At 42.8% G+C, this 16,818-nt stretch overlaps 1 protein-coding gene across 1 annotated transcript in view; it reads left to right on the top strand.

The window, feature by feature from the left end:
• Positions 1-8,138: 8,138 nt before the first annotated feature.
• The window catches only part of ECT2L (epithelial cell transforming 2 like), a gene marked incomplete at its 5' end in the record, with an annotated part of 57,387 nt that continues 48,707 nt past the window's right edge, over positions 8,139-16,818 (top strand). Inside the window, 2 exons of the mRNA XM_084890699.1 lie at positions 8,139-8,240; positions 9,984-10,096. Of these exons, the coding sequence (XP_084746825.1) occupies positions 8,139-8,240; positions 9,984-10,096 (215 nt within the window). The remainder of the gene's footprint in view (positions 8,241-9,983; positions 10,097-16,818) is intronic.

Genomic DNA, 16,818 nt, shown 5'->3' with positions numbered 1-16,818 from the left:
TTTCAGACCTCAGACACAGGCACTTAATTGGGGGTGGGAAGAATGGGAACCATTAAATGACCATTTTTATAAGTGATGGTTTCAGTCATTTGGGGGATTCTGAGTCAAAAGAATTTTGACCAACTTATCTAATCAGTCTTTTGAACGTCCCTTTTAAAAACGAGGAAATCACAAGAGCATCAGCTACAACCCGGGAAATGTTTCTGTTGGGTTGAGAAAATAGGGATTCGAGGCGGGGAACTAGGGTATGACAGAATAAAAGGAAGCTGGCGTGAGACGTGTTTTTCTTGGATGGGTGCTGGGACAGGAGAGCTGAAGCTGTTTCCTGTGGATTAGTGACAGAGCGGCACATCGGCCTTGTTTACATTTGTCCTTTTCGCCAGGGGACCCGGGGTGGGCCCCAGGAAACAAAATTTCGGCTTATCCAGTAACTTATCTGTTTACACAACTTAAACATGTTAAAGGCAACCAGGAAAATAATGAGGTGCCTGGCTTAGAATAAAATGTATAGATGTTGCATATTCCTTACAAATTTTAATGACAAGTGACTTTTTAAAAAAATACTACCAGAGCACACCAGCGTTCAGGCATCTTAAGCTTGTTTATTTACAAAAATCAGGTCATACTATGTATATGGTTTTCTAACCTGCTCTTCATATTATGGATCTCTTTCCATGGTGATAACTATTTATCTCCATAGGAAAGAAAAAAAAAACTTGGAGGCTGCACAATAACTATTTAAAGACATTTTGACCAGAATCATTAGAAACCAGTTAGGAAGGGTGCTTTTTGGTTTTGGTTTTGGTGCCTTCTGTATCATTCTATAATGGACAGTAAGAAGTATTAGAATACTCTGAGGATTTACCGAAGATAAGAAACCCCGCCTCCCATACAAGTGGCCTTCGAATCGCTAGCTTTCTTTGGGGTCAAGCAAATGTGGGCTTGGCATCCAGGTCTCCTGCTGGAGCCCGGGCGGCTTAACCTGCCTTTGGGCGCCCAGGCCAGGCGTGCCTAGTGGTTGTGCAGATCAGGCTGCAGCCCTGGCGTTGGCGCTGGGGAATGGTGACCTCCTGGTGGGAAGGGGGGCGGAGCAGGTGGCTCCCCTGTTGTCAGGTCTCTATGGAGACAGCGTGGGGCTGTCTTTTCCACCCTCCACCCCAAGCTGCAGCGGAGGTCTTGCATTCTTGCATGGGATTTTCACTACAAGATCCAACAGGAGGCAGCTGCTGAGTGCCGTCTCTCTCTCTTGGCCACCTTCCGGAGGTAAAGCCCTTGGCTGTGGCCGCGTTTTTGCGTGGGGACCTCACAGGCACAGGCCCGGGCTGGGTCAGTTTCCCCTGCAGCCTCAGGACCATCCCTCGCAGCGCGGAGATGACCTTGGAGAACCTGAGCAGCTGCAGAGTTATCTGAGGTGGACGTGGCGCCGGGGAGGAGCTGAGCCGTGGTCTCTGAGGAGGGCAGGTGTGAGCTGGGCTGTGGCAGTCAGCGCTAACCTCCAGCAGCACTCATTGGGGATGGAAATAAAGTCCAGGTATGGGCCCTCTGGAAAACACTGATTTCCTTAGGCTCCCAGAGTGGTTACACCATCCAACGCCCTCCCTCTGCCAGTTCTCACCCTCTCTCCTACCATGGAGTCCAAAATGTGGGGGCTGGGGAGGTGGGGAGGGGGTCCCCCCACCCCTATCCCAACGGAGTCCCTGGGGGGGGGGGATGAGAGTTTACTTGTCACAGCCCAGCCCTGACCTGGCCCAACGCAGAGACTGTTTCGTTTTCCCCCCATGCCACTTCAGTCTGTTGAAAAATTATGAAGCTGCTCAGGTTCTCCAAGGTCCTGGGTGGGGAGCCCAGGGCCCTGCCTGGGATGGCAGTGAAGGAGAAATGGAATCTGCAGCAAATACAGATTACGTGGTTATAATTGCATAGCTCGGAGTTAATATGCGAAGATTTGGAGAATAGGACACATTAATTAAACCGTGGTAGGAATATTTATCTTTCAAAGTACCCTGCCGAAACCGGTTTGGCTCAGTGGATAGAGCGTCGGCCTGTGGACTGAAAGGTCCCGGATTCGATTCCGGTCAAGGGTATGTACTTGGTTGCCGGCACATCCCCGGTAGGGGGTGTGCAAGAGGCAGCTGATGGATGATTCTCTCTCATCGATGTTTCTGAGTCTCTGTCTCTCTCTCTTCCTCTCTATAAAAAATCAATAAAATATTAAATAAATAAATAAATAAAGTGCATACCCTGTGCTTATTAACAAATCTTGCCATAAGTATCGGAACAGAATATGCAGACCTCATCTGTATTAGAGTTTGCACAACCCATCCTGTTTGCAGGCCCATCTCAGCATTGGTGCACCTCAGGAACCTCAAACATTGCACTCTAAAAGCGATTTCAGTGAGAGCAAGGAGGGTTAGAAATGTGAAAGTTTTAGAGCAATGTAACTGGTTGAATTTAGACGGGACAGTTGTTTCTTGTGATAGCTTTAATTTTACAGCTTTAAATTGAGCTAATCCAGTTTGGGCTCACAGGCCTGGCATTTCCCATCTCCTCCTGTGCTACCCAAGAGCACAAATTTCCTCAAAACCTGCTATTGCTTTCATTACATGTGTGTGTTTAATAAAAAATGATATACCAATTATGCTCAAAACAAGCCATGCCCTGAGTAGGACATTTTATTTCACTGGAATAGTCTTTATGTTTGTTTGTTTTTTTACTATCACATGCACTTTTCTTTTACTCTGGTTGTTTTTTTTTTTTTTTTTTTTTCCTCCTGTGATCTTTAGAACCAGATTACTTCTTAGGAAGCATATTTAAGGGATTAATTTTTTTTCCATCCCTAGTAGTTTATTTCTTCTTCATGCTTCAGGAGGAAGACCTGATAATAGATGCTTTTCCCCAATGCATAGAATCTAAAAGTTTCTTAAGGAAGAAATGCCAGGTACATGTTTCTAAAGGTATTAGAAGATATTGACGACTACCATATAGTAAGCATAATTCAGTCAGTATTCTTGCCCCAGAGTGAATTCTCAAGTAAGTACCCTCAAATATTTCCCTTTCTTCCAATTCACTATGTCATGAAAGAATAATGTCAGACCTACCTAATACTTCAATTCTAACCTCATTTTACCATATAACTCATTTAACATAATGATGGAAATTTTACTAAGAAGATCACATAAGTTGATAAAATGCCACCGTGGCGACAGTTGTTAAGTCCTAATAATCAGTGAAGGAATTTTTCTTAGCTAGTAACTTGCTTTTCAGCCCTGGAATTTGGAAAATTGATATAATGTGAATAATTATTCAATTACTCATCAGATACTAATCAAATGCCTACTCATGGACAGGCGCTATGTGGGAGGCAGCTTCTGAAATGACTACCAGTGGCCCTAGCTGGTTTGGCTCCGTGGTTTGAGCATTGGCCTGTGGAACGAAGGGTCCTGGGTTCAATTCCAGTCAAAGGCACATGCCTGGGTTGCAGGCTCGAGCCTCAGTATGGGGCATGCAGAAGGCAGCCGATTGATGATTCTCTCTCATCATTAATATTTCTAACTATCCCTGTCCCTTCCTCTCTAAAGTCAATAAAAACATTAATCCTATATATAAAAAGGCTAATATGCAAAGTGATCAAACGATTGGTGGCTATGACATGTACTGACCACCAGGGGATAGACACTCAAGGCAGGAACTGCCCCCTGGTGGTAGGTGCACTCCCACAAGGGGAGCACTGCTCAGCCAGAAGCCCTGAGCCAGGCTCAAGGTTGGCAAGTGAGGCCGTGGGGGAAGCCTCTTCTGCCTCTGCAACTGCAATAAGAATGTCCAACTGCCATGGGGAGCAGGACTAAGGCATCATTCGAACATCCCCGGAGGGCACGATTTCATGCACCGGGCCTCTAGTGTAAAATAAAATAAAATTAGTCCAATGATCCCAACTTCCTGGTGTCCATGCCCTTGTGAGTCCTTCCCCTCAAGTATGGGCTGGACTTGCTTCTAATGCAGGAGAGCCAAAGTCTTCTGTAAAGGGCCAGGTAGGACATCTTTTTGGCTTTGTGGGTCCTATGGTTGCTCCTCCAATCACTCAACTATGCTGTTGTAGTTACATTAGCTATGTTCCAATAAAACTATTTTAAACAAATGAGTGGCAGGCAATTATGGCCTGCTGACCACATTTGCTGATCTCTGTTGTGACTAATCCAAAGTGATGTACATCACTTCTGAGACTGTGCTGCACAATGGCTCTGGCTTGCTTCTTGCCTACCATCTCTTGCTCTTTCACTCGCTCACTTGGCCAGATAGCATTTGTGAGCTAACCTGTGGAGAAGCCTCCATGGGAGGGGAGCCTCCAGCCAACAGCCAGCAAGGAACTGCGGTCCTGGTTCCAAAAAACCACTTTCATGAGATCATTCTCCCTCCTGGCTTTGGGATGACTTCAGCCCCCTCAGGCATGAGGAGCATGAGAGACCCTGAGCCAGGGGATCCAGTTAATCCCCGCCTGACTCCTGACAAAGCTGAGATAATAGTGTTTGTTTGTTTGAAGACACTAAGATTTGGGGCTATTTGTTACACAGCATTAGATTTGTTACACACAAGATAACCAATCCCATTTCCTCCTCTTGAAAATGTTAAAGTTTCTAAAACATCCTACAAAATGAGACATATTTAATTTTGTTTAATCAAGTCTTCCCCAAGCATATTGAACTATGGGTCCCGTTTTTCCTGGGAAACACCTATTAATATCTTAAGGAGCTACTATTTGGAGAGATGTAAAATGCTTGAATATGAACAGAAATCATTCCATTTAAAGAAGTAGTGACTGTCAGCATTCCATTTCTTCCTGGGTTGAGAGTCAGCAAAGTTGATATCTTAGAGCAGTGGTCAGCAAACTCACTAGTAAACAGAGCCAAATATCAACAGTACAATGATTGAAATTTCTTTTGAGAGCCAAGTTTTTAAAACTTAAACTTCTTCTAACACCACTTCTTCAAAATAGACTCGTCCAGGCTGTGATATTTTGTGGAAGAGCCACACTCAAGGGGCCAAAGAGTCGAATGTGGCTCGAGAGCCGCAGTTTTCCGACTACTGTCTTAGAGAATAAAGATAATCCTGTGGAAATTTATCTCTCTGTTCATATCTACATTAATAATATCTATATCTATATCTATATCTATATCTATATCTATATCTATATCTATATCTATATCTATACATGATGTAGTGTATAGCAGCAATGTTTGGCTCAGTAAGCTGTTAACATGAGGATAATAACTCTGAGAACTTGCTAAATAAAAATCCCTTGTATTGGCTCTTAGAGGGATTTCACATAACAACAGCTGGGCCTCTTATGAAGCTAAGCATTTGTTTTGATTCAGAAGTAGGTATTCCCATATTGCCAAGAGATTTTCCTCTGAACCAATTATTATTACACTATAGTTCACCAAAACACATCACTGCCTTGATTTACACATGAGGAAACTGAGGCTCAGAGACTAAATTACTTGTAAAGCTTCAATTAGGGGTGGGGAGGAGGGGGGTCAGAGCAGGGATCCAAATTTGGTGCTGTCATACTGCTCTTATAGGGTTTCTAAAATTGTTCCTAATATGGTATATGCATTTCTAATATATTCAACTTCAAAATGTGCTTCTGTCTTATTGAAATGTAGTAAGAGTAGAGGCACTGCAAATGTTTGGCTTTTTCTTGAAGTCTTCTGGCTCTCCAATAAAGTTTTCTCAGCTACTCCAGGCCCCATTGTTCTCTCCTTCTTGGAATTTATAGCAACAGATGGTTGCTTAGAAACAGACATTTCTGATGCTTGAATCCCAGCTAGAGTTTCCCTGACAAGTGGCCAGTGGATTTGTGTTTTAATGTCTCCAATAATGGACATAACCTCCTGAGACAACTAAAGCTGCTGCAGTGGTTGTTTTCCCACTTAGATTGATCCAAAATCTGTTTCTCTGACATCATCCATTGTTTCTAATTTTGTCTTCTGGGAATTTACAAACCATATGTAATTGATTACATATATAAAAAAGCCTTCAGATAATTGGTGTGTGTGTGTGTGTGTGTGTGCGAGCGCATGTGTGTTGTGTGTGTGCGTGTGAGAGAGAGAGAGAGAGAGAGAGAGAGAGAGAGAGAGAGAGAAGAGAGAGAGAGAGAGAGAGAGAGAGAGAGAGAGAGAGAGAGAGAGAGAGAGAGAGAAAGGGGTTATATTTAAAAAAACAAAAACAGATACTCTACTTTCTATAAATGTAAGAATCCATCTCTTCCCCTTTGATTTATCATCTTACCAGTGTCTGTCTCCATACTAATACATGCCATCCTATTACACTAGCTTGACATTGAGTCTTGATATCTGAAACACATCTCCCTCCCTTGCTCTCCCAGACTGTCTTGACTATTTTGGGCCCTTTAAACCCCATAAATATTTTAGAATCAGCTTTTCACTCACACACACCCCCCACAGTATTTCTTGGGATTTTAAAAATCGAGGTTGCATTGAATCTGTAGATCACTTTGAAGAGAATTAAACTCTTCATTCTTCTGAGCCTCTAATTCATGAATAAATATATATATCCAGTTATTTAGGTCTTTGAAAATGTTTTTCAATAAAGTGTTATAATTCATAAAATTTGTACCTTTATTTTTTTAGGTACTTCTTAATGTTTAATGATATCGTTTCTAAAACACCTTGGTTGAAAGAGAAGACATAGAAAAACATGCCACTCATAAGCGTAGGACCCAATGAAGAATAAAATGACTGACCCCGCCTCCCACCACTAGATCGGTACCAGCACCTCAGAATCACCTTTCACGACTCTCCCTGTCTTGACCATCTTTTTCCTCCCCAAATGTAACTGCCATCCTGACTTCTAACACTACAGCATAGAACTTTGTATAAATTAAACCATAGAAGATGGACTATTTTGTTTTCAGCTTGCTTTGTTTAATGTCTTATGTATGTGAGTCCTACATATTTTTGTGTGTAGCAGCATCCTGTTACATGAATATATGACAACATGGTTATCCATTCAACTGTAGATGGGTGCCTGGGCCTTTTCCAGCTTGGAGCTGTCAGGCGCAGCTGTGAATATTGTGGCTGTATCTGGTCCACATGTTCATGCTTTTCTGTTGTTTCAAGTGTATACACATGTTCAACTTGAGGAAACCATGCCAAACAGTTTTTCAAAGTGCTGGTATCACACCAGCTGTATGTGAGAGTCCTGGGTGCACACCAACACATGGCTTTGTCAGCCTGTGCTGGATAACAAACCATCCTGACAGTTAGTAGCTGGAAACAGGAGCCTATACAGAGGTAATGAAAGTTAATGAGGCTGTAAGGGTGAGACCTTAATCTAATAGGACTTATAATGAGAAGAGACAGTAGGTCTGTCTGTCTGTCTCTCCCATCCCCTTCCCTGTGTGTGCACAGGAGAAAGGCCTTATGAGGAGGTGGCATTTATAAGCCAGAAGAGAGGTCTCACCAGAAACCAGCCCTGATAGCACCTTGATCTTGGGCGTCTAGCCTTCAGAACTGTAACAAAATAAAGCCACCCAGTCTGTGGTATGTTGTTATGGCAGCCCGAGCAAACTAAGAGGTATTCCACTAAGCTCTGCCTAGATTCCTGACCAATAGAAACTTTGAGTTTTAGGTAATTTGTTACATAACAATGGAAAACTAATACATTAGCCTATTTTTTCTCTCTCTACATTCTGTTTGACGTGTGTCCTCAAAAGATAGACAGGTGGAGTGGTGTCTTTGGGCCCTTCAGATTCTTGATTTCCGGGGTGGGGATAGGGTGTGTGTGTGGAGGGGGAGTCAAGTCCACATCTCTGTCTGATACAGAATCACTCCAATTTCTGAATCATTTCCCAGCAAAGGGGAAAACAACTGGCTCAGATTCACATCTGGGTGCCATCAGAGGAGGACAGAATAAATTATAATTACTTGGAGTACATGAACTTCCTGTATATTATTTGTATGGATTCTCTTCCATGGATATATATGTACATGCATTGCTGTAATTATTTAATTCCTATAAGGACAATATTAATATGGTGGATGTTTCTAGGTGATTTTAATGAAACATCATTTGAAAGGAACCTATAGTTTCCAGGACTGCAAAGAAAATAATTTGCTGGGATGTCAGCTGGGGGTTCTTCCAGGGAAACCCTGGAAATGGAGAGCTTCCACACGCGATTCAGTGCCTGGACCCCGTGTAGCAACAAGGCCTTAAACAGACAGGTGAGTTCCACACGCTAGGATAGAACAAGTTTGATTTGTAAGGCTCATTTTACTATGACATTTTGGGTCTCATGTTGCCATATATTTTCCAAAAACACCCCTAAAGGACTAGTTTTTGAGTCACTTTCAATAAAAATCAACCTACTTTTGTCTCATCCCAGGCCCCAACTCCTACCTTAGGAAGATCTCCAGATCTGTTTCCCTTTCCTCTGGACCTCCAGGGACAAAACAGAAACATCCAGAGCACACACTGTGACAGGAAAGGGAAAAGCGAGGTGCTTTTGGTGTGGAGTGTCAATATTTCAGGGTGGGACAAAGGAGGTTTACAGCCCTGGCCAGGTGGCTCAGTTGGTTGGAGCGTCTTCCTGTGCACCAGAAAGGCTGTGGGTCCAGTTCCCGTCAGGGCACATACTTAGGTTGCAGGTTCAATTCCCAGTTGGTGTATGTATGGGAGGCAGCTGAGCGATATTTTGCTTTTACTAGTACATGGATGTTTCTCTCTCTCTCTCTCTCTCTCTCTCTCTCTTTTCCTCTCTCTGAAATCCATAAAAACATATCCTTGGGTGAGGATTAAAAAAAAAAAGTGGGTATATAATTGTGAGTACGTGAAACAGAGTTTATTCTTGTATTATTTATTTGTATTATTAATGTTAGTTATTATTTCATATCCTTATTTATTTATGATTTATCTTTTAGGTAATGATAGCTGGTAATTTAAGCCACCCTTGGATATTTCTCTATTTATTTATTAAATATTTTATTGGTTTTTTTACAGAGAGGAAGGGAGAGAGTTAGAAAGTTAGAAACATTGATGAGAGAGAAACATTGATGAGAGAGGAACATCAATCAGCTGCCACCTGCACATTCCCTACTGGGGATGTGCCCACAACCAAGGTACATGCCTTTGACTGGAATCGAACCAGGGACCGTTGAGTCCACAAGCCGTCGCTCTATCCACTGAGCCAAACCGGTTAGGGCTGTGTATTTCTTTAATCCTCTCTTCCCTCCTGTGCCAGCTGTGGGGCCTGATGGCCTGGGGATATCCCCTGTGAAAGGTAGCACAGGAAGCTGTCCTTGAATGGCTCTGTCAGACCCTGATGGGTTCAGGCCCGCCCACAAGGGAGGGAGACCACCTGAGCTGAAACCAAGGCCTGACTGAGTAATACATCAGTGAGTTTGTATATGTCATTTGAGCAAAGCTGGGCTGACACCCAGGTTTTTTTTTGTTTTTTTTTGGCGGGGGGGGGGAGGAGATGCTGGTTCTTGGTGTTTGTCCTTTCTAGAGACACGTCTAACAATGGCTATTTAGCAGTATTTATTAACTTTCCTTTTGGTGGGTGCCATGAAGCTGTAGGAATGTGGGTTAGTATGAATCATACCTACTTCAAATGGCCTCGTTTTCAGTTTAACAAGGGTAGGTAGCTTGCTTGTGTTTTTCAAGATGAAATATTTGGAATCTGTTTCCCCGGGCTATCTCAGTCAAGGTAGAAACAAGAGCCAGGATTCCTTACCTCTGTGTGCTGAAAGAGGCCTCCTGGGCCCCTCTGTAATTATCTCCCCACCAGCCCGTCCACAGGCCTGGGCTTGTCTGTGCCCGGGATACAAGCAGGTGAAGCTGGAGGGAGAGACCTTCACCGCGCATGTGCTCTGTGAACTGTGCACTGCTCTGGGGTGGCTAAATTGCTTAGCAACTAAGAATATGTTAAACTGTACAGAAAAATGTAACCCCACTCCCCCTTACAGCTCTTTCAGGAAAGAGTTGCTCTTATAAGTCATTGGTTTGACCTCTGGACTAACAAGCAACGCCAAGAGTTCCTATTCACGATACTTTTACGCTGCACTAAATCGCAACTAAGGTAAACGTAGCTGATTGATGTAGTTACCATTGGTTCTTAATGAAAACAAAATGTTTATATAACCTTTAAGGGTGTGTTTTTTCCCCCCTAGAAAAAAACAAAGCCCTTGGTGTTTTGACATTTGAAGGTTTATGAACACTCTTCTGCTGCCGATTCCTTGAGAGTGACACGGAACCTCTGGGGCTTTAACATCTTCGTTGGGGGGGGGGGGGGGGGGGGGGGAGGGGGGGGCGGGGATGTTGAATGGTGGTATCTGAAACATATCTGAGCAGTAACCATGGCAGCAACACTTAGGAACATGGGCAAGACTAGCCCAGCATGGCCACTGATGACCAGTGTGTCCTTGTTCTCGTCCGTACCCTCCTCTCCTACCATGTCTACCATCTCCTTTGAAATCCTGCAGCAAAGACCGTGTGATATTGGAAGGTGTTAGTTGAAATACCAGGGGTTGCTATTATTCCGATCAGGAATTAATACTCTGGAGGTAGTTAGCTAACATTGAATGGGAAAGGTCACAGTCTCAGTCATTACCAAGTGTTTCACTAATTAACATAGCAAATATTAGTTATTATCAGAGCAACCAGCGGCTGGTTAACTAGATTTCTGGGAGTCTGAGGCCAACCACGACTTCTGTTTCTGGAACGTGCACTGCTTCTTATCCTTTCTCATTTAAGGGAACCTTTCACCCAAAGGACAGCGCGGGGACGTCAGCCTGCAGGAGAGGCCGGCTTGGGCTTATTCACCCAGGTTTGCTTCTGAGAACTCTAAGTATGGTATCACTCGGTGTGAGTGGCTTTCACTGCAACCTGGTGGGAAGGTTGGGGGGACTTTGAACTTCTTAGGTAGCTGCTGGAAAGTACTGGAAACTTGTGTGCAAGACCCAATTGGCTTTTTCAGTTTGTAATGCCCGCCTCCCACTTTTTCTTGCCCATCTATTTTGCTCAGCCATTTCCTGTCTCCTACCCACTCGCTCACCTTCTCCGTTGCCAGCTTTCTCCTGCATCCTGGGCACATAGTGGATTGTTAATCGACTGTCCCTCATGAAGCCACTGAGTCACCAGAGGGAGACGGACACCTTCCTGGTTGTGCTTAAAGAAACTGCAAACACAAGCCACAGAGAAACAGTTCTCGAGTCAGTGCTTAAAAATCAGGGAAGGGAACTTTTTATGGCAGTCATGGCTAGGTTTTCTTCTACTCCAACTTGACAGCTTTCAAGATAAGAAAATGACAGACCAAACCCCTTATCCATAATTACTTTGTGGTGTAGTCTCACGTATCATAGACCAAGCAATTTTAGTTATAACCACTAGAGGTCACTAGAGAACTTCTGGTATATTTTGAGGCTTATTACCATTAGGCCTGACATTTTGTCGCTGGAAATTGCATCCTTTGTCTGGTACCTGAATTCTTCTTTCTGTGGGACAAGGGTATGGAACTAATCTGTTGAGTGAGATTACTTTCCTTTGTTCCCTAGCAGCTGTGCTTCTGCAGGGCGCCGTTTGCTTTTCATCATTCCACAAATCTGTTACTACATTCTCTGAGCTGCTGATTTTAGGGGAAGCTGTATGTCAATTTCTGGTCTCTAGATCTGGCATCCTGAACCCATCTTTAATTAGGAGTGGTGGTTTTTCTTGTTTAACATCCATCAGTTCGCTCCCTGAAGTCTGGATTCAGTTTTTCTTGTACCACTTCCTCCCCATCTCTTTCAGCTAGCCATTTCTTCTCTCCCATCAGCATCTGTGGATCCCATGTGCTCATAGTGTTTGTTATCCAATCTGAATGGTGCTAAATGTTAATTAAATCTTAAAAGCCCAACTCATTTTAATTTTTAGATTACAGTTAGAGCAGTCACCTTTCTTTGAAACACCTTTATTGAGAGAGAATTCACATACAACAAAATGCATCTATTTAAAGGGTAAAGGTCAGTGGTTTTAGGAAATTCCGAGTTCAACCATTACCACAACCGAAGCTTAGAATGTTCTCATCACCCCCCAAAAAACCCATACCTATTAGCAGTCACCCCTTATCCCAGCACTGGGAAACCACTAATCTACTTTCTGCTTCTATAAATTTGCCTTTTCTGGATTTTTCATATAAATGGGATCATACACTTTGTGATGCTACTTTCATGTATTATAATATTCTTACCATTCACCCATTTTGTAGCGTGTATCAGCACTACTTTCCTTTTTATTGCCAAATAATATTCCATTGTATTGATGTGCTATATTTTATTTGTCCAGTCATTAGCTGATGGACATTTGGGTTGTTTATGCATTTTGGCCACTGCGAATAATGCTGCTATAAACATGTGTGTACAAGTTTTTCTATATCAATGGAATTGCTGGGTCAAAAGGTGGCAGGGCAATTGACTTTTAACTATTAAGCATTTCTTTTGAATCACATTTATTCCTATAGTCCTTGTTCCCTGATAACTGTCAATAAGCCTGTGAATAAACAGGAGAACTTAGCATTTTTTTTTATACATAAGCCAAGCTACATTTATGCAAATTACCCTTTTTTCAAGGCAGAGAAGCCAAGCTTTAGGTGTTTTGTTTTGTAATGTTTGAGTAAGATTTAAGAGTTTAAATTGTTGACAGTATTACAGATGTTCCCCATTTCCCTCCTTTGCCTCCCTCCACCGGCCCCACCCCTCCCAGACCTTCCCCACACTATTGTCTGTGTCCGCAGGTTATACATATTATTGTTTTAATTCAGGCAGTTACAGCTATAATGAGTAAACAAGATAATGCAGTATTGGTCAGAAACATGCTATCACCTTTAAAAGTTTCCTTCAGCCGAAACTGGTTTGGCTCAGTGAATAGAGTATCGGCCTGCAGACTAAAAGGTCCAGGGTTTGATTCCGCTCAAGGGCATGTACTTTGGTTGCGGGCACATCCCCAGTAGGGGGTGCGCAAGAAGTAGCTGATGGATGTCTCTCTCTCATCGATGTTTCTAACTCTCTCTATCCCTCTCTCTTCCTCTCTGTAAAAAATCAATAAAATATATATTTAAAAATATTTAAAAAAAAAACCAAAACTTTCCTTCAAAAGTTTTTCCTTAATCTCTATGAGATGTAGTCAAACATCTAATGTTTTTTCTTTCCTAATAAATATCCCGCATTGCTATGATTTAAGAAGATTTCTTAAATGGAGTTTTATGATAGTTGAGACACTTTTCAAAGGTTCAGCTTCTGAAATTATCCTCCTGGCAGAGATTGTCCCTCTCATCTTGACTTAAAGGTCACCTCTGCCAGGAGGCCTTCCCTGCTCATTGTTCACCACCAGCAATTGTCACACCCCTCTCCCACGGCACCTCCCCAGGACTTTATGCTTCTGTGGCCGTGTGTCTAATGGTTTCCAGTGGTGTCAGCCCCCTGCCGCTGGACTGCGCTGGCCTGTCCCGTGACCGCTTAAAGGAAACAGGGCTGCCATGTCTGTCACACTGGAGAAAACTAGAGGAGTCTGCTTCTGTCTCTGGCCACACTGGTGAGACCGGTTCCAAACTGCCTCTGCACACCAGGCAGCACCCCGCGCCAAGGCCTTGCTGGAGCTGTTCACACTTGTCGCTCTCCCTGGTGGGTGGGGCCACATTCATGCAAATTCATTCCCCAGAGATGGATGGCATTTCTGTGGGTGGGTGTGCCTCAGGGATGAGGGAGATAGCGATCAGTGAAGGGCTCTAATTATTGGTCTCCCTCAGAGCCACTGGAAATGGGATTGGAGGGCAGAATGCCCACCAACCAACATACAGATGAGAGATCACCCCCCCCCCCCCCACACACACACACCATCACCTCCCACTTCAGGACACCTGCCCCTCTTCCCAGCTCCCCCCTCCCCCCCAGAGCTCAGTGCAGGGTGTATATCTCAATTGTGAACTGTGAGGGAATCTAGTATATAAATTTTTCAGAGACAACGTGCTTCTAGGTTAATCTTGAATACAGATCAGCTACATCACTGTGAGTCACTGCACACCCATTAGAGAGATTATTTCTGTGAGGAGGCAGTAGGGAGAAGAGAGGGTTAGGAGACACACTGGGTTTCTGAATGTCTAACACAGTCTTGACATGAGAGTCATCCTGACTCTTCCCTCCCCTCAGCTCTTGGTCTGGACATGTTCCTGTCCTTTCATATAGACCAGATGGTCATAGGCAATTTTTGAAAGACTGTATGTCAAACTCATGGCCTGTGGGCCGCATGCCTCGTTAAACTGGCTCGTGTTAGCCTTTGAGTTTGACATGCTTGCTGTATGAATTAATATTCATTGTTAGGGTGGTTTTTAGGGGTGGGTAAAGCTAAGAAAGAAAACCTTTGAGTTTAAAAAAAAAAAAAAAAAAAAAAAAAAAGGAGAAACCCAATAAAAAAACCCTAAGCTGTTTAATTGGGTGGGAATAGACATAAAAGGAGAGCAGATGGCAAACCTGTGCATTGATGTTCTCACTTCCCATTATGTAAATGGTGTCTCTACTTTACTTAATAATGTTTCACTTATCTTTGTAGCATTAAGCACCACCTGACATCATGTTACATTCCCATGGACATGTAGACAGGAAATAAGCCAACAAGCACTGGGTATAACATGAGGTCAGCTTATTTCCTGTCTACATGTCCATGGGAATGTAAGAACTTCTTCTGGTGACTCTTTCTGTCCCTAGCACTTAGAGCAATCAATACCAGCTACATAGCAGCCACTCAATAAATGCTTATTGAATGAATGAGATGTTTAAAACACTCCCATTACAACAATAACCAAAAGGTGATCAGAAAAAAAATTTTGTTTTTCATTTGATAGTTCGTAGGAGGAAAACATTTTAAAGATATTACAAGTTTTTTCGCCCGGCTGGCATGGCTCAGTGGTTGAGCATCGACCTTTGAATCAGGAAGTCACGGTTCGATTCCTGGTCAGGGCGCATGCCTGGGTTGCAGGATCCATCCCCAGTGTGAGGTGTGCAGAAGGCAGCCGATCAATGATTCTCTATATTGATGTTTCTATATCTCTCTCCATCTCTCTTCCTCTCTGAAATCAACAACAAAAAAATATTTTTTAAAAAGGTATTACAAGTTTTTGAATAAAGGCAATTACTAATACTTTGCTTCATTCAAAACTTTTCATATTGAATTAATTCCAGATCTCTCTAGAGCAATCCAAAGGAATTGTGCACAACAATACAACCTAAGGGGCCCTGCCACACAACTCCACGGGCTGCTATTCCACGCTGTCAGCTGTGTGAATGGCGCCTCTCAAAATTCATTGCACAGCTTCCCAAATGCAGCAGCCCAGAGGGTACTATCAGCCGTTTGTAAAGTACACAATATTAGCTTCCAGCTCCACCAAGTGTCCTCTTAACCTTTGTGTAAGAGGAGTCAAATTCACAGATAATCAGGGGACATGGAGACCAGGTTTTGAGAGACTGCTTGCCTGTGCTCTGTATTTAAGAATTTCTGTAAGAAATGCCCAGGACGGTTGCAGCAGAGCCAGTGTAGAAGTGGCTGCCCGGGAGATCTGCGTGGCCTTGCAGGTCTGAGAAGCAGAGGTAGCATGCCATGGTGCACCGTGAGCGTCAGTGACATGTACCAGCACTCCTCCTACTCTCTCTATTATTTCTTTTATTTCATGGTCAGAATGCTTTCAAGTAAAAACAGCAGAAATGGAATTCAAACCAGTTTAAGAAGAAATGTGAATTTATTGACCTAAGATTGGTCTAGCTGCCTGGCCAGTGTTGCCCAGTGGTGAGTGTTGACTCACGAAGCGGGAGGTCACAGTTAGATTTCCAGTCAGAGTACAGGCCCAAATAGTACTACCACCCATTTATAAAGTAAATGCTCCATTCACAGTAGGGCATGTGCAGGAGGTAGCCGATCGATGATTCTCTCTCATTATTGATGTTTCTATCACTTTCTCCCTCTTCTTCCTCTCTCTGAAACCAATTAAAAAAAAAAAAAAAAGATTGGCCTAGCTTCAGGCTGGGCTAGATCCTTGGAATCAAATGATGTTACTAGATCTCTTTCTCTGTGTGTGTCTGTCTTTCCTTCCCATCCTCTCCCTCTCTCCCTCTCCTCCCTCTTTCTCTCCCTTCTCCCTGCTCTGCTTCCCTCTCTGTGTTGTATACAACTAAAAAGATAAGTGCAAGGCCATTAATCAGTAAATTATAACTTAGTATTAAAGAATAATAAGAAATAATCCTGGATAAACAGACACATGTACCATGTTTAAATATGCCAATTTTCTCTAAATTAACCTTCTGGTTTAATTAAATCTCAGTAAAAATCCCCAAATAGTATTTCCTTATGAACCTTGAGAAACCTATTCTAAAACTAATCCAGAAAAGAAAATGGACAATAGTTAAGAAACATTTGAATATAAAAGAAAAAACGTGCAAGAATTGTACTGCCAGATAATAAAACCATTTTATCCATTTAATAAATACTTCTTGTAATCCAGCAATTTTGCTTCTGGGTACTTACCTGAAGAAAACTAAAACACTGATTTGAAAAGATATACACATCCCCATATTCATTGCAGAATTATTTAAAATTCTCTAAAATTATTTAAAATAAGATATGGATGCAACCTATTTGTCCATCAATAGATGAATAGATAAATAAAGCGGTGGTACATATATACAATGCACTGTTACTCAGCATTATAAAGGAGTGAAGTATTGCCATTTGCAACAACATGGATGAATCTAGATAGTATTAAGCTAATGGAAATAAGTC

Source organism: Pipistrellus hanaki (assembly GCF_964339955.1).
Source record: "Pipistrellus hanaki genome assembly, chromosome: 7".
Lineage (NCBI taxonomy): Eukaryota > Metazoa > Chordata > Mammalia > Chiroptera > Vespertilionidae > Pipistrellus > Pipistrellus hanaki.
Note: the sequence above shows the minus strand (reverse complement) of the source record. Positions and strands in the feature narration are given on the sequence as shown.